The sequence below is a fragment of the Amia ocellicauda genome, chromosome 13 (assembly GCF_036373705.1).
Source record: "Amia ocellicauda isolate fAmiCal2 chromosome 13, fAmiCal2.hap1, whole genome shotgun sequence".
Classification (NCBI taxonomy): domain Eukaryota; kingdom Metazoa; phylum Chordata; class Actinopteri; order Amiiformes; family Amiidae; genus Amia; species Amia ocellicauda.
In genome coordinates, this window is record NC_089862.1 from 6,091,903 (window position 1) to 6,118,404 (window position 26,502).

The 26,502-nt window shown below is 38.1% G+C and overlaps 1 protein-coding gene across 2 annotated transcripts in view; it reads left to right on the plus strand.

The window, feature by feature from the left end:
- Positions 1 to 1,303: 1,303 nt before the first annotated feature.
- rnf24 (ring finger protein 24) overlaps positions 1,304 to 26,502 on the plus strand; it is a 44,452-nt gene continuing 19,253 nt past the window's right edge. The window contains exons 1-2 of one of the 2 annotated variants that reach the window (XM_066719779.1): positions 1,304 to 1,635; positions 23,532 to 23,681. In XM_066719779.1, coding sequence (XP_066575876.1) covers positions 23,539 to 23,681 — 143 coding nt within the window. In that variant the 5' untranslated portion in view covers positions 1,304 to 1,635; positions 23,532 to 23,538. Of the gene's footprint in view, positions 1,636 to 2,261; positions 2,767 to 23,531; positions 23,682 to 26,502 lie in introns of those variants that run through there. The other variant, XM_066719780.1, reaches the window with a different exon arrangement.

The window sequence follows — 26,502 nt, forward strand, 5'->3', positions numbered from 1 at the left end:
TGTAATGTGTATTTTGAGTGAATACATCCTCGCATCTCAGAACCTGTGCCGTATGACAACTTTAACCAATGATGTCCTAAGAAAGTTTTCTGTGAACACATCCTCTGGCTCAGTTTGCTTCTGTGCAGAATGATCTACGAGAACGCAGCTTAACTGATATAATCAAAGACATAAGTGTTAATCCATACTGTTTATTTTATTGATATTATTGTATGTAGTCTATTTTAATGTATTTGATGCAGACACTCCTCCATGACCTTTTATGATCTGTCTAATAATGTAAAACATTTAGTATTTTATTGTTTGCCCTTCTGCAAACATTACGAAAACCCACAGATGCCAAAATTGTCAAAATAGCTATAGTGTCCAATCCTGGTCCTGTGAGCCCCAATCTACTTCATTTTATAGGTTGCCCTAAATCAACAATTTCTAAATCCTGGGAACACATGTGAGTTATAAATCAATTAAGCAAGTCAACCAAGGGGATTCTTCCCTCAGGAGGCTGCAGGTATTCAGCTATTTGCTCCATTAGTTTCTAAAGGACTGAATTTACCAAACCACTTGCTTCATTGATCAGAATGAAGCACATCCATGTGTTTATAAATTGGTGACACAAGGGTGACCTCTAAAACCTGCTGGATATGGTCTCCGGGACCATTGTTGGACACCCCTGCTATATATATATATATATATATATATATATATATATATATATATATATATATGTATATATATATGACATTTAAATTTATTAAGTACCTCTTAAATTATCATACTGAGATATGTTTTGTGTTGTTTTTTCATTAGGGAAAATATCTGTTTTAAAATGAGCATGACAGTAAAAGCTGTATTACTAATACTGCCCATGGCGTCTTCTCTGGTGAAATAGCATCACTGTCTTAATGGTTTATCGTTAACTGTATGCATTCGTTGTTTGAGTTTAAGCGAACTGTAAATGAAAAGCAGGACCTCTGCGCTCATAGGCGTGGGATCGCACGTAATGTGTCATAACTTAGATGGACAGGCTGATGTTAACCATGATGGCAATACTGTTCGTAGATCCGTTCCTGCACGGACTCACGCACCGCCTGCTCTCCGGCCTCCCGGACTGCTCCCGCCCGTCTGGATCTCACCCTCCTCCTGTCTCTGCTCGCGTCTACCGAACTTCTGCGCAGATCTGCAGCATTCCAGCGACGCCATTGGCGGAGCGGCGCAGATCCGCGCATAAAGGCGTACATCTGCGCTGCGCCACAGCGCCCTGTGTGCGGCGCGGCTGCTCGGAGGCGGGGCCTCGTCGTGGTCTACGTGCAAAACGGAAACGGAGTGCAGAGGGAATGAGCGCAAATCTGAAGAGCCCACAGGACGGGTGCGTACAGACACAGACACACAGGAGCATCACTCTGGCAGTGTTTGGCTCCAAAGGGCCGTGGAAGTGTTCATGAGTATCATCTGAGTAGAGCACTTTGATCTGAGCTAGCAGTAGTAGCTGTAGAGGTAGTGGGGCTGTCCTGTTGTCACATCCACTGCATGGACTGCACTGTCAATCCTTTATTATTATACACAGGACCGACACCCTGTATTGCACGGGCAGTGGTGTCCAGGGACACAAGAGCGTGGGAGCCGACATATACATTGGTAAGTGGACATTTTGTTGGTGTGTATTGATATTTGAAGAATTGGCATCGATGTGGCAGAGGACGAAGTAAGCCACCCTGCTGCGAATGAACTGAGCTATTCGAGTCTGTGAAAGCTGGGTGCTAGGTGTTGAAATACGCCTCCAAGCCCTTGACATGCATGTATAACAAAATGTCTGTTTTTTTCTCTCCTCGTTTTCTTTCTAACGTGAGGGGTTAAACATGCATCCGATCGCAGAGCATCGTGTCCGAGACTGGCATGTTCTAGGCACATGCATGTTTTTGTTAACATGACCATTCTTTGGGATGACGTTTGATAAAGGCTGCCCATTGCACTTCTGTCTCATCTCCACGTCAAATCGCATCGCTCAGTTTATACACATGAAGAGATCTGATCGTGGAAGACAGTTGGTCGCTTACCATTATTAATGATGCCGTTATTAGTATTTTGAATGTGTAATATGAACAACCCACATGCCACACGCACGTACTGCTCGTTTTACTTAACGCTGCAAACACGACCATCAGATTATACTAGTATATTACAAAGGCGTGTCGTGTCCAAGTACAGATCGCAAACTACATGCTGCTTTTAACCCAAGAGATCATGGCATTGGCTCTTCTTTCTTGCCGAGGCTTGTAAATGCACTCATTTTACGCCGGGCAGATTTCGCAGGAAGTGGGTGTGCTCGGATTGTTCTAGATGCAGTGTTGCATTGAGCAGCTAGCCAGGGAAGTGTGAAGAGCATGTGGGAATTGCACAATAATATCAACAGACAGTGCTGCTGCTGTACATACGTGTTGGACAGCACACGCCATTTGCACTGAATTCTGCTCCTGAATCGGCGTCGTGGTATTGAATCGCAGCCTATAGGGAGATCAAATAAAGAAAAGCAACGCTAAACGTAGTCCACGTCGTGGTGTAACCTTTGCGACTTGCGGTCTCTGTTTTGACGCAATAGGACTGGGCTGTGACCCTGTTTCCAGCGGGTCCGTTTTCAGCCAAGCGAGTCCACTGTGCGGCAGGCGGAGGATGACGTCATTATTATGCATGTGCCAGCAAGGTACTGTGCCGTAAATACCTGTGAAACGGGCTGCGCTGGATTGATTTGCACATTTTGTTTCTGAAGAGGTAACGTATCAATAGGAGAGTTTATTGTTGTGGACCAGGACTTCATTATTTCATGCTGTTAAGTTTATATTAACACAATACACGTCATTGCGAACAAGTAATTAAAATACTGTGCTGAACCGCAGGGATTGCGAAGCGAAAGTCAAATTGCATGAATGAAAACGTAACCAATGCTTAGAGTAAACCCGCAAGCACTTTTGTTAGACTAGAGCAATGCCAAGAAATAATGATTGCACTTTTGAACAGTTTGGCCATTTGAAATGAACCGGACTAAAAGTGATTTGCGGTAAATCACACATGATGTGTAGTTTCACGAGGTTTCTTGTCAATTGCCCAAATACTAGCTAATCGTAAATAACAATCCTTATCTGTGGTGTAATGTTGACATTTGTTTTTCTTTCATGTTGCTAATCTTTTTAATTTCAATTTCTATATTTAGTCTGTACATTTTGAGCGTTGGTTATAAAATCAGTTTAATATAATACCTAACCTGTTTGGATGATATTCTGATATTAAACATGTTGCACCCCTATTTTTGGGTAACATACATAGTTATATAATAATAATAATAATAATAATAATAATAATAATAATAATAATAATAATTAGTCTTACTCCAAAATCACAAATTGTCATAAAATAGGCTACTCTTTGAGCACATTTTTCCAACATTTGTACCATTATGGTAAGCATTGAGGAATATTTATCACGTCCTTATCACTTATCTCTGTTGGTTGATTTGACTCCATCAAAGCTGTGATTTATAAAGCTTTAATATAAGTCTTCTACGTCTTAAAACAAATATTAACACATCTAATGCAAGGTACGCCCTGCGTTCATTTTACAGATATCAAAATATTCCCACTCTTTATTGCAGGAAAATAGAGAGAGAGGCTAAACCGAGGACTTTATAGTATGGTTTGATGTAAGTGATAGCTACAGCCTTTTATCTCTTAAAATAAATATTGTGGTTCTTTAAATATGCTTTGTCACATTGGCCCTATGTGAAATTAGTGCAATTACTACAGACCTGACTGGTTTGGGAGATAAAAAGGTTTTCAGTATGCTAATGAGTTTGAATACTTCAGTAGTAGAAGTAGTTTTATTGTAGAGCATGCCTTATTTTATAAATTTCCAGATAATTGTAGTAGTCCACTTTTTAATTTATTTTTGCTTAGATACTTCATAGAATTTTGAGAAGTAAAAACTAACGAAAAAAAAATAAAAAAATCAATGTGGCCACAACTGAGGTGATAACATTTTCACAAGCCCTGTATGAAGCAGTAATATTATGGCAAAAGAAAATTAATCACATCGGTGTAAGCTACAGCCCCACCTAACATATGTGAGCAGTTGCATAAATCCATTCGTCAAAACTTGACTATTGACGGGGTTGTAACCCAGCTTTGCACAAAAACTTATTTGTGACCCTAGTTTAACCTCTGAGTTGTGTGTTTTGAATATTACCAAGTTGTCCTTTTTTCACCTCAAGAACATTGCTTGGCTGCACCCTTATCTTGCTACAGAAAAGCTTGTACGTGCCTTTGTGTCCTTCGACTTGATCTCTGCTAAGGTGCTGAAGTGGTGGTGAGCATACAACTCCTATACTTAAATCCCTACACTCGTTACCAGTCAAATACCATATTGACTACTTTGCCAGTAGGGCAATCTCTCCCCCTTATGTTTCTGACTTACTTACCAACCATACCCCTAGTTGTACTTTGTGGACCTCTGATGTCGGCCTTTTTGTTGCTCCGTGGGTGACAGGGCTTTTTCCCCCTGTGCTCCTAGGCTGTGGAATACGTTTCCCACTGTGATCCGTGATCCGCTAATTCCAACTGCATTGTTTTAACTCTTGTTGTGATTACATTCTAATTATCTGGTATACTGTTTTCTTGTACATGGCATGATTGTTTTATTGATATTTAAACTGTTTACTGAAAGTGAAGCACTTTGTGATATTTATGAAAGGCGCTATATTAAAGGTTATTTTATTATAATTTCTTTCTCTTCTGTAGAAAGATATATATTCACATTCATACTAAAAGTTCATTTAATGAATCCACCATGTTAGTCCCCCTATGTCGTTAGTCTCTGTCCCATACTATGCATCATTAATAATCGGATGTACTGTGCTTTTGGACACAATTGTGGTGGAAAATAAAAATGTTGATTTAATTTTCTTTTTAATTAAATATTGGCAGCATGGTGCATTATGTACGAGAATAGGACTGTACATTTTTGCACTGTTATCTATGGGGCCTGGCAATTTAATTTATTCAACTTAATCCTTTCAAAGAAGCAGAAAATGCCAAAATAATGGGATCCCAACTGATGGTAATCAAAAGTTACTGTTACATTATGCACAGCGGAGGGCCCTCTAAATCCCTGTGAGACCAGCTATTAAAGTGCAATCAGAGCCTTGTTACTGTGCAGATGATTGTCTGACGATGTCATGTTAGTTCATTGCTAGCCGAATGGCAGTTTTTAATCGCAGGTGAAAACAGCACCCACCTGCCTTGACACAAGCAGAACACTCATTTCCTCTTGTTGAATCCTTTTTCCCTTTCTCTCTCTGGCTTAATAGATTTAGCAAAGAGTTGTTAATCCAAATTATATAATCCTGTTGTTACAGTGAAAATGCTTTCAGAAGAAGGAAATTACTGAGGCTAATCACGGGATTGAAAATGACTGAAGCCTAAAAACTTCTGAGTTATATGAATTTTGTTTTACAGACACACCCACAACAGTTTAATAGTTTATGCGGTGGGTTATTTTTACACTGCTCTACAGACAAACTGTGAATGCACTACATCAAGGACAAGAAACGGGACACAATTTGGCTTTCGTACCGGTTGCATAATTTGATTAGACCCCGTTGTTCTAAGGTGTGTTTTTTCTAATAATACTTATAAAAGTAGTCCTTATACCAAGATGATCCTAATACACTGCATATTAAGTTCAGCATATTAAGTGACAATTTATAGTGTCCTCTTACAGAAATATGATCTACAAGATGAGACAGCCAGGCCAGGGCATTGTATTCCTTTATTTTCAATGTTGTTTATTGGACATGGAACATGGAAACTACAGGTCCACAAGATGCAATAGAGAGCGAAACATGCAGGTTTAATGTAGTGATTTTAAGAAGTTTATATATAGACCTATATACACACACTGCTTATAGAAAGTCTTACTTCCTTGAACTTTTCACATTGATGAATCAGTGCCTCAGAGTTGCTTGCATTTATTATTGGGGTTTTATTTATGTAATTTGTAACTGAATATACTGTATCTGTTATTAATGACTTATAGCAAACTCCGAGGTGATCATCGTTAAAGCCAAGTCAATAGGTTGGTATTTTTGGCACAGAATCTCGACACACAAACATAACTGAAAGCACACGTTTGTAATGTTTAAAAACAACAACTACAGCAACAACAATGTTGAAACAGATTAATTGACGTATAGTTCTTTTTAAATATTTATTTGAATCTAAAAAGTGTAGGCTATTTCAAATGCTGCTATTAAAGTTGAGATTTTAACTTTATAACACTTAAAAAAAAATCTTTTTGATTCTGTTTGTGTTGTGTATTTCTTAATATTACCTATTTTGTATTTGAATTTTATATGGTTTGACTGAACAATAAAACAGTTCTCCTACTTATATTATTTCAGAACAACGCCACCCCCCCGACGGTAAATGCCCCAACACCGCCACAGTAAATATTCAGCGGTCGATACTAAAAATCTGTCACCGGCACAGCTCTAGTGTCCATACACAACGTCTTGTACTCCATTATGGATGATGTTTGTTAGCTGAGTATGTAAAATGCATTGTCACTCACATTTTATCGTGCATTTGTTTTATTTTAGCACATGATCTCAAAGTGAAAATTAGATTTATCTGTTGGAAAGGTGATATGTTTTTTGCAGGCAGTCTTTGCTGAGCTGCACAGAGTTCAGGTTACCAGATGAGATGCAAGTGTTTTGACCAGTCTATTTTTAGTTCTGCTTTGACATAATTTCTCAGAGCCAGAGACTCAAATGGTATTTACTATTGGGCTGTTTATGGCATGTTTATATATAACTATTATGTATTTGTATTCTTTATATACTATTTCAGATGGCTTTAGACATTGAGTATTGAGTGGATTTACCCATGTTTTAGCATTGACAGGGTTTCCCTTCTCATAGAGAGCACTATAGTAAGTGAAACATGTGGAGCATTAAGCCATTTACTTCACATCACACGGGTAATGGCATTTTAAAATCTGAGGTTTATTCTGAGCTCTGTCTTTCTCCTTGGCAGAGCCGGTTCTTCTGTAGCATGGATGTGGTAACCAAACACAAGTGTGCGTCTATCAGAATTGCAAGCATTTGTAACCAAACTGATAATTAACACACCATTTTGTTTTTAACTTGAATTTCTAGGGTGTAACTGTACAAATACTATTCTCAACTATATTGTTTTTGCTTGTTTTTATGAATGCAGATTAGGCCTAACGAGTTAGACTGCTTGTTACCGTGGGGGATTCCGTCACATTGCAGAGTATTGCTATGTTTTGAAGGTTCAAACCGTTTATGTTAAAAACACTGGTATCTCATTAGTTTCAGTGAGAATCCTTTGGGATGTTTTATTCCTGTGAGGGTTGACAGACTACAGCCTCTGTTCACCCTAGGAAAACAGTCAATTTTTCACTATTTTTTGTTTTAATTGTCATTAAATCATTCAGTTAAGGCCTGAGCAGATTATTTCTGAACTTGATTGAAAAATTCTGCTTGTTATAAATCAGTTCTTGAGTGATAAATGCATTAACCTTTTGGGCAGCCTTTCCCCAAAACATGTGTGTTCAAGTTGAAATCATGAAAAAGCTCAATGATATAGAGCAGAACTAATTTTTGAACATGGCAGCACTGATTCTGTGACTGAGCAGATTAAGAGTTAACAGAAGCTGAGCTGGACATTTAGGTAGGGAATTAAATGTTACAGGCAACATCTGTGCTTGTCAGTTGCTCACTTGTTTCCAAGGGGTGCTGATATGTGTGCCATCTTGCATTACTGTTAAACACCAGTGAAGAAGAAGAAAAAAATACAAATGAGTCTCTGCCAAAGAGAGATGCATTGAAAGGTCAACTTAGTGAAGTCAGTGGGCCTGGATTGTGTGTTTGCAGTTTTCTCAGTGGGTTGTTATAGTATGTTGGAATTTCAGAGTGGATTATTATTGTGGACATTTTCAGTGTGGGAGAGCGTGCCCGTCATGATGCCCATATCATCACCTGTCCACTTGCTAGCGTTTACAGGTGTCTGCTTCTCTCTGCTTCTGGGAATCTCTGATTTGATCCTTTTATTCCAGATTAGTAATGGCAGTGGATTAATTAACTGTCAAACCAACACAATTATCTGGATTAGAGGGGAAATGAACCTTGCTGCCTTTGAACGTCATACTTGTTGGTTCTCGATGCATGCATCTGATATTTAGATCCATTTGCTTGATTGGGAATAGAATATAAGAAAGTTTACAAACGAGAGGAGGCCATTAATAACTAAGTGATCCTAAGATCCTATTTTTAAATGTTCCCAAATGTTCAGCTTCAACCACATCACTGGGGAGTCTTATGTATTGGTATATGTTGAGTTTTCAACACAATTCTGCTTATTTCTCCTCCTAAATCAGAACTGCATGGCAAGGGGTTTTCAGAAAATTTCTGAAATCATTAAGTTTTTGTATGTAAATATCATCTGATCACTATAACATGAATATTCTAAACTGGGTTTCAAACAGTGACATATGGATGACTTTTTATCAAAGAATATTATGAACATATTTTGTTAATAACCGGTGCATAGAGGATATCTATAAAGAGGCCCTGAACACCTATATTTTAACGGGTGCAGAAAACAAAAATAAATGTAAGAAATAGGCAATTTTATTTTTCAGCACAGCAAATCAAAGCCAGAAACTCCAGAATAAATTAGATCTAGTCATTGGTTTGTATTTGTGCTATTAACTCCAGGCATTATGGATTAACATTGATTACAGTTTGTGGTTGTTTTACCATTTGCAGAGGAGGAAAAAATAAGAAAGAATGCAATCTATGATAATTCCAGCCTTTTGCTGCATATGACTGTTTAATGATTGTGGGTGAGATGTCTGTTTTTGAAACGGGCAGTCCAAACAGATGATTAACGCAGCAGCTGATACTAGAATGTTGTCTTTCAAACATGCTATGTTGTAGTGTAAATCATTATGTTTCACTTTGATACTTCCACTATAAACACATTGTTCTGTGGTGTGAGTTGGCCACTGGTTTCTGTGAACTAGCTAACCACAGGCCTTTGTACAAAGTCTCTTCCAGATTCATACTTCGGAATAAGTAGGAACAAGAAACATTATATAAAGATAAAGATGTACATACTGGTTAATTTGTCCTGCTGACACACTTTAATCTTTTTAGCATTGTACACAGCAAAGTCATATTTGTCATGAATAATACATTTAATTCCATACAACAGAAAGGTCACATATATTCACACAAATAATCCAACAGAAACAAATCTACAACAACATAAAAAGTTCAATGGAAGCTTCTGGAAGTATATAGAGGATAGGTTTCCAGTTTGATTGGGGTATAAAAGGAAGTAATACACAGAGGATCTTAAAACAATGGCATGCATCATCATGGATAAGGTCAGAGAGTTCTTTGATCCAGTGATGGTTATAAAACAATCCACAAAAAGCTGAATCACTTTCCACTGAAATGTCCATCATTAAGAAATGTAAGGCTACTGGTACAGTGGCATCCCTGGCAGAAACAGGATGCATATGTTTCTTGCCACCACAGGCTGTGAGACAAGTGGTTTGGGATGCAAGTACATTGTAAATTCACAGTTGCAGATTTCCAAGACAAACTGGCATCTTCAGGATTATAAATGTTGAAAACTACCATTCAAAGTTGCCTGCATGAATGTGGCATTCATGGCCAGGTTGCAAAGAAGCAGCCTCTTCTGAACAGAAGGAATGACAATTTGAACAATGTCTTTTATTCAGATGAAAGCAAAGTACAGCTTTTTGGACAGCAGTGTGAAGTAGTGGTTAGGATTCCAGAGGGTTGTGAGTTCAGTCCCAGTTTGGGGGGCACTGCTGTTTTAGCCTTGACCAAGGAACTTCAGCTAGATTGCTCCAGTATGTAAAAATGTGATGTACTGTATTCTGTCCTGGATAAGTGTGTCTGCTAAGAAATATAATACTAATACTAATAATAATACTCAGTGTTATGTTTGGTTTAAAAAACAAAACAAGGTGAAGTTCATGCTGAGAAATGTATGCCCACTGTGAAATATGGAAGGGGATGTATTATGTTTTGGGGTTGTTTTTCATCGAAGGGCCATGGAGACCTTAAGATAGAGTGAATCATGAATTCCAACAAGTCCATTTTGTACAAAAAAACAACAACCCGATAATCGTTTCCAGTCAAAAAGCTCAACAAAAGGACATTCCAGCATGATAATGATCCAAAGCATACATCTAAAATCTACAAAGAAATTGTTAACTGTATACAAAATAAATGTTCTCAAATGGCCATCTCAATCCAATAGAACACTTGTTGTTCAAACTCATGAAGGCTTCACGAAAAATGACCTAGAGCATTTATGCCTTGAGGAATGGTCACATATTCCCCCTCAGAAGTGCCAGAATAGAACAGTAGGAGGCACCTTATTATTCATGAAGACTATGACTTTGCTCTGTGCAATACTTAGGCTATATTTTTTCCAGCAGCATACATTATCCAATACATAGGCTCTATATTTTTCATATTACTTTTTTTGTTCCTATTTATTCATGGGTATGAATGAAACCGGAGGACACAGTATGTGTATGTATTTATTTATATAACAGATAGATTGTTGCAGATATAAAAGACAGAAAAACATAGTTTCATAGTATGCTCTCGTTAATTTCGTTGTGTCGCAAATCCCACTCTACGGCAATATTTTTCGTCAATTGGACGACACTTTGCGTTCTTCCGGGTTCTTCCACACGTGTCGGATGCGGCAAGAAATGTGCATCAGAAACACAGACAGACATGGAGGAGAGTGAACTGACACACAATAACCAAAATAACCAAGAGATACTTTAATGCACAAGCGAACACGTTCCGCCCCGCTCTCGTCGCCGGGCTAAACTCGATCTGCAGCACCCCCCACCCCCCGCTAATTTAGATGTATATCATTTGTATAAAATTAAAGAATAATAAAGTTTGTTTACATTTTAATAAATTGGAAAGCAATGCAAACAGGTGCAGAAAGTTTCATTTTATTAAGATGGTGAAGTGGTACAACAGTTATTATAATAATAATAATAACTATTTTGTATTAACACATGCTGTACCGGTAAGTAGAATCGAAACGCGACGAGTCAGAGAAGAAACTTACTTGTCTAGCAGATGTGAAATGCGCCACTATAAACGCGGCTGTGGTAAATCTACTTGAATCTGTACCATTTTACAGCGCATGTGTTGCGTGAGTATTTTTACTTGTGTTATTGTTGTTATGTGACAGTAAATCATACTGTGTATATGTGTGTGTATATACACTCACCTAAAGGATTATTAGGAACACCATACTAATACTGTGTTTGACCCCCTTTCGCCTTCAGAACTGCCTTAATTCTACGTGGCATTGATTCAACAAGGTGCTGAAAGCATTCTTTAGAAATGTTGGCCCATATTGATAGGATAGCATCTTGCAGTTGATGGAGATTTGTGGGATGCACATCCAGAGCACGAAGCTCCCGTTCCACCACATCCCAAAGATGCTCTATTGGGTTGAGATCTGGTGACTGTGGGGGCCAGTTTAGTACAGTGAACTCATTGTCATGTTCAAGAAACCAATTTGAAAAGATTGGACCTTTGTGACATGGTGCATTATCCTGCTGGAAGTAGCCATCAGAGGATGGGTACAATGGTGGTCATAAAGGGATGGACATGGTCAGAAACAATGCTCAGGTAGGCCGTGGCATTTAAACGATGCCCAATTGGCACTAAGGGGCCTAAAGTGTGCCAAGAAAACATCCCCCACACCATTACACCACCACCACCAGCCTGCACAGTGGTAACAAGGCATGATGGATCCATGTTCTCATTCTGTTTACGCCAAATTCTGACTCTACCATCTGAATGTCTCAACAGAAATCGAGACTCATCAGACCAGGCAACATTTTTCCAGTCTTCAACTGTCCAATTTTGGTGAGCTTGTGCAAATTGTAGCCTCTTTTTCCTATTTGTAGTGGAGATGAGTGGTACCCGGTGGGGTCTTCTGCTGTTGTAGCCCATCTGCCTCAAGGTTGTACGTGTTGTGGCTTCACAAATGCTTTGCTGCATACCTCGGTTGTAACGAGTGGTTATTTCAGTTAAAGTTGCTCTTCTATCAGCTTGAATCAGTCGGCCCATTCTCCTCTGACCTCTAGCATCAACAAGGCATTTTTGCCCACAGGACTGCCGCATACTGGATGTTTTTCCCTTTTTACACCATTCTTTGTAAACCCTAGAAATGGTTGTGCGTGAAAATCCCAGTAACTGAGCAGATTGTGAAATACTCAGACCGGCCCGTCTGGCACCAACAACCATGCCACGCTCAAAATTCTTATCAAAACTCTGTAGAACATTGATTATGATTAAAGATCTTCCATCTTCAAATTCAAAATACATCAGTTTCCTTTTTACTTTTGTTTTAGGTAATAGGTAGGCTAAGTGTTGTCATATATTTAGAGAAATGGGTGGGGTTACCTAAATTTCAATTAACATTGATTTCAATTGGCGGTTTTAATATACAATTTATTTTGTATTAATTCTATTTTCTCAGGAATAATCCTGGATAATCAACAAGACTTTAATTTAATTTAATTTAATGTAAAGACTTGAATAACACATTTAATTTTTATAATAATCCCTAATAGTTCAAATTAATTGGGTTCTGACTCTTCACATAGTTGTTCACAAAGGAAAACTCCTGTAATTCACATATAACTGTACTTGCAGCATTTTGGTTCTATTCCAATGAATCGGCAAGGAAGAGGTACTTATTTACTGTTCAGATTTGGTCCTTGCTTAATATGATTTATGGATTTGTTTGCAATAAGTCATATTAGTATGACTGTCCAAGAGTCAATGTTTTCTGAGAAACGTTAGGCGTAGACTTCCTCTGCAAATATGGCCATGATGCAGAAAACAACCAAGAGGTGTCTTCCTCGTCACAGAACAGAGCAATCCTAGCCTGTACCTGGCCTGGCACTCATAAAAGATGTTTGCTTTGTTATTTATTTGTTGTGTTTTGGTTCCTTGTCTGTCTTTCATAACTATTTCACCAAACATTAATTTTCCTAGAACCAAAAGTCTAGGTAAAGGTTATTTTGACATATGAAGCTACACAAACAGCCTACCCATAGCTGGATCCTGTAAAGGAGAAAAGTGTCAATACTTTCAAACCCTGCTCCTTATAATTAGGTTCCACATTTATGGAAGATACAGTTACTTTCATAGAAACATGGTGCTTAAACAACTTCAAAGTATGTTTTTCAATGAAGAATTATTCTGTTTAATGGCCATTTCACATTGAAAACAGACCACACTTCCCCTGTGTTCTCCATGATTGCATTATGACAAACTTCACCTTGACGTATGTGAAGTTTTAAGTACATCAAACCAAAGCATTTTAATAATGTTTTACAAAGCGTAATTCAAAGTTGCATGCTGTGTGGAAGTGTAACCCCAGCAGAAGCATTAGGAAGTCTTGTAAATGGGAGCTACATTTTCCACAATTTCAGGGTTTTGAATGGTTTTATGTTTAAACAAGTGCATCTGGTTCCACCTCTTAGCTGTCTTGTTGTTGGATGTACTGATGATTGAAGATTACTCAACACGCAATACCACCAAGACTGCCAAGTCTTTTAAATATAAATATTGAGAAGGCCTATTCCAGACAGAATGTAGGTCACACGTGTTATATTTGTTTTGGGCCAATGTAAGACATCTTGTGCTATTATGTCCCAGGTTTTTTCTTTTGCTTGGTGTTATACTTTATATATATATATATATATATACAGTGAGAGAAAAAAGTATTTGATCCCCTGCTGATTTTGTACATTTGCCCACTGACAAAGAAATGATCAGTCTATAATTTTAATGGTAGGTGTATTTTAACAGTGAGAGACAGAATAACAACAATAAAATCCAGAAAAACGCATTTCAAAAAAGTTATACATTGATTTGCATGTTAATGAGGGAAATAAGTATTTGATCCCCTATCAATCAGCAAGATTTCTGGCTCCCAGGTGCCTTTTATACAGGTAACGAGCTGAGATTAGGAGCACTCTCTTAAAGGGAGTGCTCCTAATCTCAGCTCGTTACCTGTATAAAAGACACTCGTCCACAGAAGAAATCAATCAATCAGATTCCAAACTCTCCACCATGGCCAAGACCAAAGAGCTGTCCAAGGATGTCAGGGACAAGATTGTAGACCTACACAAGGCTGGAATGGGCTACAAGACCATCGCCAAGCAGCTTGGTGAGAAGGTGACAACAGTTGGTGCGATTATTCGCAAATGGAAGAAACACAAAATAACTGTCAGTCTCCCTCGGTCTGGGGCTCCATGCAAGATCTCACCTCGTGGAGTTTCAATGATCATGAGAACGGTGAGGAATCAGCCCAGAACTACACGGGAGGATCTTGTTAATGATCTCAAGGCAGCTGGGACCATAGTCACCAAGAAAACAATTGGTAACACACTACGCCGTGAAGGACTGAAATCCTGCAGCGCCCGCAAGGTCCCCCTGCTCAAGAAAGCACATGTACAGGCCTGTCTGAAGTTTTCCAATGAACATCTGAATGATTCAGAGGAGAACTGGGTGAAAGTGTTGTGGTCAGATGAGACCAAAATCGAGGTCTTTGGCATCAACTCAACTCGCCGTGTTTGGAGGAGGAGGAATGACCCCAAGAACACCATCCCCACCGTCAAACATGGAGGTGGAAACATTATGCTTTGGGGGTGTTTTTCTGCTAAGGGGACAGGACAACTGCACCGCATCAAAGGGACAATGGACCATGTACCGACAAATCTTGGGTGAGAACCTCCTTCCCTCAGCCAGGGCATTGAAAATGGGTCTTGGATGGGTATTCCAGCATGACAATGACCCAAAACACACAGCCAAGGCAACAAAGGAGTGGCTCAAGAAGAAGCACATTAAGGTCCTGGAGTGGCCTAGCCAGTCTCCAGACCTTAATCCCATAGAAAATCTGTGGAGGGAGCTGAAGGTTCGAGTTGCCAAACGTCAGCCTCGAAACTTTAATGACTTGGAGAGGATCTGCAAAGAGGAGTGGGATAAAATCCCTCCTGAGATGTGTGCAAACCTGGTGGCCAACTACAAGAAATGTCTGACTTCTGTGATTGCCAACAAGGGTTTTGCCACCAAGTACTAAGTGGAAGGGGTCAAATACTTATTTCCCTCATTAACATGAAAATCAATTTACTGTATAACTTTTTTGAAATGCGTTTTTCTGGATTTTTTTGTTGTTATTCTGTCTCTCACTGTTAAAATACACCTACCATTAAAATTATAGACGGATCATTTCTTTGTCAGTGGGCAAACGTACAAAATCAGCAGGGGATCAAATACTTTTTTCCCTCACTGTATACTGCTATACTCAATTTGCTCAGGACTCTGTGTCATGATTGTATGAACTGCTGAAATTTAGTCACCATTTTACAGGATTTCAGTTTTGCAGGAGGATTCTTTAGACCTAAGGATAACGATGCGTTTTAGGAAGTCAGCTTGAAAACACTTTGGAACTGAACATCGCCACATGAACAGATGTTACCCCTGGAAAACAGACTGATCTCTAGCTGGATCCTTGTCAAACGCTGCTGGGATACAGTGGAGAGGCCCTTATAGATATCTGTGGCTAATGCTTCATAATCTCTATTGAGCTTCCTGTATAAACACTGCTCTGATCATGCTCTGGGTTCATGTGGAGCGCAGCCGGAGCACTGAGAAATACACTATCGATGCGCAGGCAGTAGCGTCAACGAGATTCTAACAGACTGAATTGGAAAGTCTGCCCTAAAATGTAACATTTACATTTGCCAACAATATGACATTATAGCTGCTTGAGGTTTGAGCTAAAGTATTTGAGTTAGTGGGGTTGAAGTGATTCAGATTGGACAATTCAAAGGACCACTGTACTGTCTTTCCTTTTCATCTTCAGTCTTTAATGTTGCCATTTAGGTAAAGGCCTAATCTCTATATGTGCCTTATGGAATTTGTATACATGGCTGAGTATTTCCTTTCAGTGTACTACATTCCACATAGGAGCTATTTCCACATGGCTGATTGCTTTCTGGCTAGTGTGAGGTCTATTTATATTGTTGTATTTCTATTTTTTATAAACCTTACGTAAGTCTCAAAGGAAAGAATGATGCAGTCTGTTTACATGAAATATAGAACATAAAATAACATTCAACTACCGAAAAGCAGAACATTGTAATAGCTGTTCTTTCATTTTATTATTTCTGTTTTTTCCCCAAGGCTTCAGAAACTGCTGACATTGTAGACCAGGTGACTTTGGAAACAAAATGGTTGTAATTTAGAAAGTGATTTGTGGTTTAATTAACGTCATGCTGGGATATATCTATGTACAACAATAGTGTTGGTCTAGAGAGAACAGAGAAACCACTATGACTGCCATTTTAGTTTGAAAAGCGAAGCATTAAGCATGTTTGTTGCTTCATTCCCTCTATGCTATGAGTACCTTCTACCCTGGCTGGTAACTGGAAGGACAGAAAAATCTGATTTATAAGGCAACTCTTCACATCACAGGATTCATCACAATTTAAAATAACTACTTTATATTTTCAATAGTTCAGACCACCCCAATAGACATGCTGTAAAGGAAAATGGCGTTTATTATGACCTAGACTGGCTTGACTAAGGGAAAGATGACCTGGCCATGGGGCTGAGGCCATCAGGACCCCCCACTAGGTGGAACGAACCATGAAGCTGGGGTTTGAGGTTGAGTAGGGATGCAAAGCAACGAAGACTGAGAAAGTGTGTGTTGCCAGATATGTGTGCTTGCGAAGGTGGGAGTCAGCCAAGAGTTTGGGGTTGTCCACGTCCTGAATGTTAGATTAAAACTCCATAAACTAGATAGAGATCCATAACTGATTTTGCTTGTTTTTGTGTTTAATTTTTCAGCTTGTGACTCCTTGTTCCTCAAAATGTTGTGGAGGGACATTATCAGTACTGATACTGATCACAGGAATGTTCATTCAGAAGGAAGAAATATTACATGAATGTTTTTATATTATGTGTTTATTTTGGAGTTTTGTCATTACATAACATGTACTTTGGATGTTTGGATGAGGGAATACATGACCAAAGTAAACATTTACATTTACATTTCATTCTACAATATAATACTGCCTTGTCTTCTCTTTTATCTTCATGCAGTGAGATAGGAAGCAAGGAAAACTATTGATTTGTAGGGACAGTAAGTGATTAAACTGACAATTTTAATCTTTGTTTGTGACTTATCAACACTCATTAGTGTTATTCAGTTCGTATAGGTATGTTGCTTGAAGTCAAATTGTTTACAAAAAATTGTTACAAAAGTAATTAAGTTTTTGAGCCCTGTCATTTGGTGATCTTTCATTACTTTACTCCCATTAAATGAACACAAGAAAAATAGTAAAAAAAAATAATCAAGTGTTTAGACTAGTCAAATTGTGTACCTTTTTATTAAATTATTAAAATGATGTATACTATTAGAAGCCACAAATTAACTGTAATCTTGAAGTCATTAATATGTAGGCCTGTCTTGTCTTACATGTGGATTTATAGACCGATTTAGATGCCTGGTAAATTATCTATTTAAGAATAATCTGCAGTTTTGAGGTATTTCAGGGGTTCACAATAGGCCTAAATGCTCTTGGAAATGTCCCTGTAAAAGAAGCATGTAACAAAGCAGAGTAATTACCTGGGAAAAGAAGTGGTTATTAAATCTCAGTGTTCTATTTAGGTTTTTATTCTTGTTAAGATATATACCATCTCTAAAGCATTTGCTTTGTTTCAACAGGGAAATAATGTTTGGCCTAAGTAGTTACGTTTGATGCTCCAATCAATCATTGAGGCTGGAGTGAAGCCATGTATCTATTCTGATTTATTTTGGTAATTTTATATATTGAATCTTTGTAGTTCAAGTGGCTAATTTCCACAGGTATTGTTGATAAGCATTCCATGGGAAAGTAACGCATTTCTGGGAAGAATACATTATACTGTAAGTTAATTTATCTTAGTGTTTTTAAATATTTTAGGATAAGTGGTTGGAATAGTCTTCGCAGACTGGAGGGTGAGGTAAGGGAAGGGAAGCCACCTATAAGTAGCCAATTTCTGCAGTACTGGGAGGACCTTAGACTAAACACACTGAACTCTCACTGCCTGCTCTGTTCGCCAGGTAAATCCGCTGCCAGTTCAGTTCAAACGCACAAAGCCAATTGATTTGCTTTATCTCATTTAGATTGGTTTAAACCAAACGCAAAAGGTTCCCAGTGCATGTTGTGCCTCGTGTCCATGAGACTATCATGACTGTTAATGAAAGTGCCTCAAGGTTGATGATGTGTTTCTAGGCAGGAAAGAGCCTGAGCACTGATGGATACCTCAGATGTGCAGCTGTGCTTGTTTATATCGTCTGGATATAGTTACCCCAATGGCAAGGAAGTGTTTACTGCAGTCCTGCTCAGGGAATCTTGATACTGTGCACAAGGCCTTTGCAAAGGGTCAACCTCCCTCTCCTCCCAGGCTCCCCACTTCCCATCCCATCCCCTCCCCTCCAGTTCAAACCAATTCAATATTTAAATGGTAAAAGGTTGTATCTGTGTCCGTTTCAGTAAGTATAATGAACTGTTGATTACAGTATGATCCGTGTTGAAATGTGTGTGCAGTACTTACTGTTCCCATTTGTTTTCCTGCCCTTATGAAGCTTGGTTTGAATACATAAAGACACACACATTAGAAAGGTATTTACAAATGTCAGAGATTATAGGGGTGTCCCATTTGTCTTTTGACTTCTTATTAAAACAGAATTAATTATGGTTTAAATACAGTCATAAGTGTAAGCATTTATGAAAATAAACGTGCTTTGTGATGAAGCATTGAACAGCCAGTATCATTTTCAATGTTCTCACTCTTATGTATGACATGGAGTGCTTTTAGTGAAATGCAAACTCAAAGGCTTTTTTAAAAGTCTAGGTTGTTGGAATTCTTGTGCCAGAGAAGTTAGAAATAAACTTGCAACATTTATTGTCTTCTACTTAGGCTAATTCAGTCATGTGTGAGAAATATTAATCTGACATTCATAAATTATTTGGACAACCTGATTTAGAGATTGCAACATTTAAATTCTGTAAAATATGTAATATAGACTGATGATATTATCAGATTCAAAATGTCATGATCAAATCAGTGCACAGGAAATATAACTGCCTTCCATAATATTCTCCAACTGCAACAAACACAAACGTTTTGTGGTCTTTGTTTGGCATTATCTCAGAGTGCAAACCCATTGCGTTATGTAATGGTAGATTTCATGTTTCTTAAACTGTTTCACATATCTCTGCAGTTTTAGAGGTAGGAAATTATTTAACTACAATTTAGTGTGTGCATCTGGGTTTACTTCAGTGATGTTGTTAATCAGGTCCAACAAATACCCATGTTACCCATGTCATCTGATCAGTCAGAAAACCTCAGCTGACACCAAACTGTAACAGCAATAGCATAGCCAATACAAATTATTTATGTTGTGTGCTAAAAGTAGATGGAAAAACTGGCACCTTTTTCTGCACACATCTTCAGTGTTCTGCAATTAAGCTTGTTCACATGGGATCTTTACATGACTGTTTGTACCGTTCCGTCTTAAACCTTTTTCTGGGTGGAAAATGTTTTGTTCCTGATGGTTTATATTTTAATTTATTGTGGTTATTTCATTTTTGTGGTCTTGACACTATCGGGCTAAAGTATTTGTCATCAGCAGATTGTAAACTGTGCCACAGGATCTGTTGTAAGGGTTTGCATCTTACGGAGAAACCTTTTTTTTTTTCTCCCCTCTCTCATTAGATTCAATTTTTCATCCCAAAAAAAACTTTTTAGCTAATATAACGTTAGTCTGTGCATTTAACAATGAGCAGTTGGTGTTACTGCTTTTCATGCTTATTCAGACCTAGCAGAACTCAACACAACAGACAGATATAAAAGTTGAAATAAATAAATACAAGAATCATACATTTTCCATGACCTTGGATGTAATTTGCAATGAATTACATAGCTCAACCACTTAAGGATGAATTGCTGTATACTGTATTTTGTTACATGTGTACTGCCCCTTGCTGATGCAGATAAATTGTCTGAAGGATACTTTTAATTTACAGAGAATGAAGCCTTGATGTTTCACTCTCCAAAACTCTTGTTTTTTTGTTTCACCTTCTGTTCGATTTGCAGAGATTTGAAAGGTAGTAGAGGAAATAATTAAGCCATATTTGATAGAAGTGCAGAATTCTGCTTGCAGTTCTTAGAAAGTGTACATGTTGCCTGTGATTTGGAGTATTTGGTGTGACAAGGGTGAGAGAAACTATTGTGGATTGGTTTGTTTTTCCCCCAGTCTCTGCCAATGGCTCTGTGTATTCTCAGCGAGTGCTGGCAGCTGTACTGATGGGACCCGGTGGGGATGGCACTGATGACTCTGCCAGTGCAGAGTTACGATTCGACTGGGTTGCCATTCCCATTGGTCTAGTCTAGTGTATGATCTTCCTCTCTGTTCTTTTCTTCAGTACTGGACACGCTGCATCCATCAATTTATTTTGTTATAGTATTTATTTAATTACTACTATATTTATTCATTTATGATTTTGTTTTAAACCCAACATACTTGGTGCTATCTAGGTAGGTGGAAGAATGTTATTGGGTGCCACTTATATCAGGAAATGCATTAAACTTGTTTGGTAGTGGCATTCAGACAAAACAAAGCACGCTAGTGAGCGACTTGACTTAAACGAGCAGGGCACTCTCACCAGGACAATCCTGCAGTTGATCGTAATACTTCTAAAACAAACAGGCCTCTTGGGTCAGTGTTTTTGTTATTTTTTTGTGTGTGTTTATGCAGAAGAAGGCAGAGAATTACCAGCCTCTCACCAAATAACTGCAAGTTACAGATTGGTTAGACTTGTAACACAGTAACTACAATGTATGTATACTAGAATACTATTTGCTTGTCTGGAGAGTTTTTAATTTGACGCGTTCATATTCCAGAAGTGTGAAGAAGTACTAACAGCTCTCGTTAACCAGTGTGGCTGGGCAGGTCGGAATTGCTGCTATGTCCATTATGTAGCTTCTTTCTTATTGATTTTTGAGTAGGCCAATATATCCTAAAGACTCTTGTTTTAAAATGTTTCTCCAAAAGTCAAATGATGCATAGTGTCTTTGCTAGACTGGTTATGAATGTTTAAAATTAATCATGATTAACCATTAAATAAAGCACCTTAAGTATTCTGTAATTTGTAATATTCAAGACAATGGAGTGAATTTCACTGTAGACCACAGAGGGATTGCGTGGGTCAAGTTAAACCGCAGATTACAAAAAGTCACCCTTGATTACAGATGTAAGACCACTTGTTTGGTTTATTTAGACATCTGGAGAGAAAAAAAAAATAGATCTTCAAAGAACTTCTCAGCTGAACATGTGCTCCCATGTGTGAGATCTGGCTTTTCTTACCACAGTTCGGACTGTTATCTGCCCACAGGATAATGTGACTGGACAGTAGTACAGTGAGGGAAAAAAGTATTTGATCCCCTGCTGATTTTGTACGTTTGCCCACTGACAAAGTAATGATCAGTCTATAATTGTAATGGTAGGTGTATTTTAACAGTGAGAGACAGAATAACAACAAAAAAATCCAGAAAAACACATTTCAAAAAAGTTATACATTGATTTGCATGTTAATGAGGGAAATAAGTATTTGACCCCTTCGACTTAGTACTTGGTGGCAAAACCCTTGTTGGCAATCACAGAGGTCAGACGTTTCTTGTAATTGGCCACCAGGTTTGCACACATCTCAGGAGGGATTTTGTCTCACTCCTCTTTGCAGATCCTCTCCAAGTCATTAAAGTTTCGAGGCTGACGTTTGGCAACTCGAACCTTCAGCTCCCTCCACAGATTTTCTATGGGATTAAGGTCTGGAGACTGGCTAGGCCACTCCAGGACCTTAATGTGCTTCTTCTTGAGCCACTGCTTTGTTGCCTTGGCTGTGTGTTTTGGGTCATTGTCATGCTGGAATACCCATCCACGACCCATTTTCAATGCCCTGGCTGAGGGAAGGAGGTTCTCACCCAAGATTTGTCGGTACATGGCCCCGTCCATTGTCCCTTTGATGCGATGCAGTTGTCCTGTCCCCTTAGCAGAAAAACACCCCCAAAGCATAATGTTTCCACCTCCATGTTTGACGGTGGGGATGGTGTTCTTGGGGTCATTCCTCCTCCTCCAAACACGGCGAGTTGAGTTGATGCCAAAGAGCTCGATTTTGGTCTCATCTGACCACAACACTTTCACCCAGTTCTCCTCTGAATCATTCAGATGTTCATTGGCAAACTTCAGACGGGCCTGTACATGTGCTTTCTTGAGCAGGGGGACCTTGCGGGCGCTGCAGGATTTCAGTCCTTCACGGCGTAGTGTGTTACCAATTGTTTTCTTGGTGACTATGGTCCCAGCTGCCTTGAGATCATTAACAAGATCCTCCCGTGTAGTTCTGGGCTGATTCCTCACCGTTCTCATGATCATTGAAACTCCACGAGGTGAGATCTTGCATGGAGCCCCAGACCGAGGGAGACTGACAGTTATTTTGTGTTTCTTCCATTTGCGAATAATCGCACCAACTGTTGTCACCTTCTCACCAAGCTGCTTGGCGATGGTCTTGTAGCCCATTCCAGTCTTGTGTAGGTCTACAATCTTGTCCCTGACATCCTTGGACAGCTCTTTGGTCTTGGCCATGGTGGAGAGTTTGGAATCTGATTGATTGATTGCTTCTGTGGACGGGTGTCTTTTATACAGGTAACGAGCTGAGATTAGGAGCACTTCCTTTAAGAGAGTGCTCCTAATCTCAGCTCGTTACCTGTATAAAAGAGACCTGGGAGCCAGAAATCTTGCTGATTGATAGGGGATCAAATACTTATTTCCCTCATCAACATGCAAATCAATTTATAACTTTTTTGAAATGCGTTTTTCTGGATTTTGTTGTTGTTATTCTGTCTCTCACTGTTAAAATACACCTACCATTAAAATTATAGACTGATCATTTCTTTGTCAGTGGGCAAACGTACAAAATCAGCAGGGGATCAAATACTTTTTTCCCTCACTGTAGTTGTTGCTGTAACTGCATATGTGAATGTTGGGTTCTGTTTTATGTTTGTTTTTAAAGTAGCAACATCTGGACCAATCATTCCAAGGCCTTTCGAAGCAAACTGTACAGTACATTCAGGCAGAACCATTAAATTAATGTCATGTGAAATGCCTGAGTTACACAATGGTTTAATGTCACCCATGGGATGGTTACCTATTTGAGTATCTGTTTTAAATTTTTACAAAGTTAACAAAAACAAACTCTGCTTCAATAGTGATGACCTGTTATCAATCTCTTATTCTCTGCCCTCTTCTCTCTTCTCTCAGCATATCCATGACCTCCGACTACAGGCACTACAGCTTCAGGATGCCTAACATTGGGTTCCAGAATTTACCCCTCAATATCTACATCGTCGTCTTCGGAACAGCCATATTTGTGTTCATCCTCAGTTTACTCTTCTGCTGTTACTTGATTAGGTAAGAGAAATAAAGCACCATCAAGCCTTATTTAAATTTCCTAGGACTCTTAAGGAATATTTTTCCATTTGTGTTTCCACTTCTTAAGGTTATTCATAGTTCTTTTAATAATAATCAAAAGAACTGCATCGTTACTGCTTTATGTTTCTAAGCTGAAAATCCATTAGTGTGAGGTGTTTCTTTGTCATAATTACAGTGGTTCTGCACATATGTATCTATTAAATATTAACATTGTGACATTTGTTTTTTTACCCAGACTCGGATTAAGTTTCCACAGAAAAAAAACTAATTAAAATGAAAAAATAATCCCTTCCAAAGTAGTTTTACAGTGGGAAGCACCTATTTTCAATGCAGTTTAATGTCTGGTGTTTTGTTTATGATAAATAAACCTGTCTGACATCGGGCACTGTTTTTCTGTTATCTGCCCCTTTCCCTTCTCAAACATCTAACTCAATCCCTTTTAGTGACTGAGATGAAGTGAGCTATAATTGTCATTAAAGAGGCACATTTCTTCCTCACTGACTGAAATGTCCCAATTATGTTTTGATATGATCGCGATAGATCCGTAACACTGTTTATAATTGATCAATAAACCTTTATAAGATGTGATTCATCATTTAAAAAATGATGATACAAAACAGTGTTTTGGGAGCTGCCAAACCACTATTGTGTTTCAGATTTTAAATGATGAATAATATCTTATAAAGATTTAGGCTGTTGATAATTTATAAATGTAATTATTAATGATTCCTAACTGTTTTATATTATATGGACAACACATGGCTTATACTCCTACAGCAGCAGTAGGGAGTTATTTTTCTGTAAAAGGATGATACTGTGTCTTCAGGAAATATTGGTATTTCCCAAAATGCAAATGCATATTTTTATTTTTGGCTGCTCTGTAGAATCATCGGATACCTAAGTTGCTGAAAAATAATAATAAATAAATAAATGCTGCAATCTTGGTGACTAGAGTTCGATTGTCTTCTAGAGCATCACAATTTCTTTTGCTTTTGAGTTATTTTAAAAAGTGCATTCAAATTACTTTTAGGAAACAATACTCATGATACTGTACATTTACATATTGAACAGATGTTTTGTGGGCTTTGTTTGTTTGAAGTGCCTTTGGTGTTTTCTGATTTGATCTGTGTAACTGTGTAACAAGGATTTTACACCGATGGTTAAAAGGTTAAATCAGCACAGTTTGGGGATAGTAATGACATTTTGACTTGATAATCTGAAAAATCCACCGGGAAAAGCTTTAAGCACCTGGAACTAAGCATTTGTTTGTCCACTCTCCATATTTGATAAGTTTTTTACCAAAACTCAGGGCACGTCTGCTCAGAATTATTCCCAAAACACTGTGTTGATAACGTTTGCTTTCAGGCCCAACAGGTTTTTTGTGTGTATGAGATTTAATAAGTAGGAATAAAACAGTTTAACATCATTTTTAAAATGTTTTTTCTATAGTGAGACTGTATAAACAGCCAAGTGTATTCATGAATAGAACATTTAAAAACAAAGGACTTGTGAAGTGGCGCTGAATTGGTCTTATGTAAGCAATTCTGTTAATGACTGCATTGGTGTGCAGTTGGCATTCAGTTCACATTAACTGTCATTAATTTCAGAACTCTTCACTTTTAAAAACAAAATTCCTTTCTTTTGATTATGAAATGCAATAGAAAACATGTCAGACAAGACTGTTATTAAGTATGTCACAGGTACTGTAATACAAATTGCTGATGTTAGTGTTTCTGGTTTACAAACTGTTCAAATAGACTACTTATCTTTTCAAGTCAATGCGTGTGTGTGTGTATATATATGTATATGTATATGCTCAAAATTCAGAGGCATTATATAATATATATATTATTATATAACGTCTCTGAATTTGGAGCATATACATTAATTTGTATACACATACAAATTTATATGCTCCAAATTCAGAGACATTTTCCTTCTCTCTTAGGACAGAATTACATTTTTGCCTTAAATGTGCAGATGTTGTAGATGCACAGCTGCATAGACACTGTAGATCAATGTCCGTTTTTTTGCAGCTGAAACCTTGCAGAAACTTGATTCATTGGAAAACTTTTTTATCCATCGTGTATTCAGATATCCATTAGCACAAGTCACATAATGACTACAAGATAATAATGTGACTGTCGGGAGTTTTAAGCTTGCCTGTAAACACTATAAACACAATGTGAGCTGTTTCATTCAGTCTGTTCATATCAGTTTAAACAAATTAAATGACCTGAACCATGACACATCCTTGATTATTAGCAAGCAAATGCTGCATTTGTCACGCTTTTTTTTTTTCTCAGTACATAATTTGCATTAATTTGAAAAATAGCCTACAGACCAGCTTTAAGTGAAGAGACCAAACTTCAAGACAGTGCCTACTTTGTGGTCTGTATCGAACTGTCAATATTTACAGTACTTAAATCAAAATACCAGACCCCTTGATAATAGCACTTGCAAGAAGAGAACGACGTCAACCAGCAATACTAATCTTTTAAGAAAGCTTTTTATAGATCTACATGGAAATGGTTAAATAGATATAATATAGAATTACATTAGATGTGTATGGTTGTACTAAATCTGCCAGAAAATACAATTTGCAATCATGTGCCCCACTTCACAAGCTGTGTACATTTTACTCGCAGTGCTACATTAAAGCTTTAGCTTTCTGTTTAGTCCAGGAGCATCAACAGCTCAGTCTGATTGGCAGACGTGCCCTAGGCTCCGTACTGGCACTGCCTGTCCCTACTACTGACTAGAAATAATATGCAATTTAAGCATTTCTTACCAAACACAG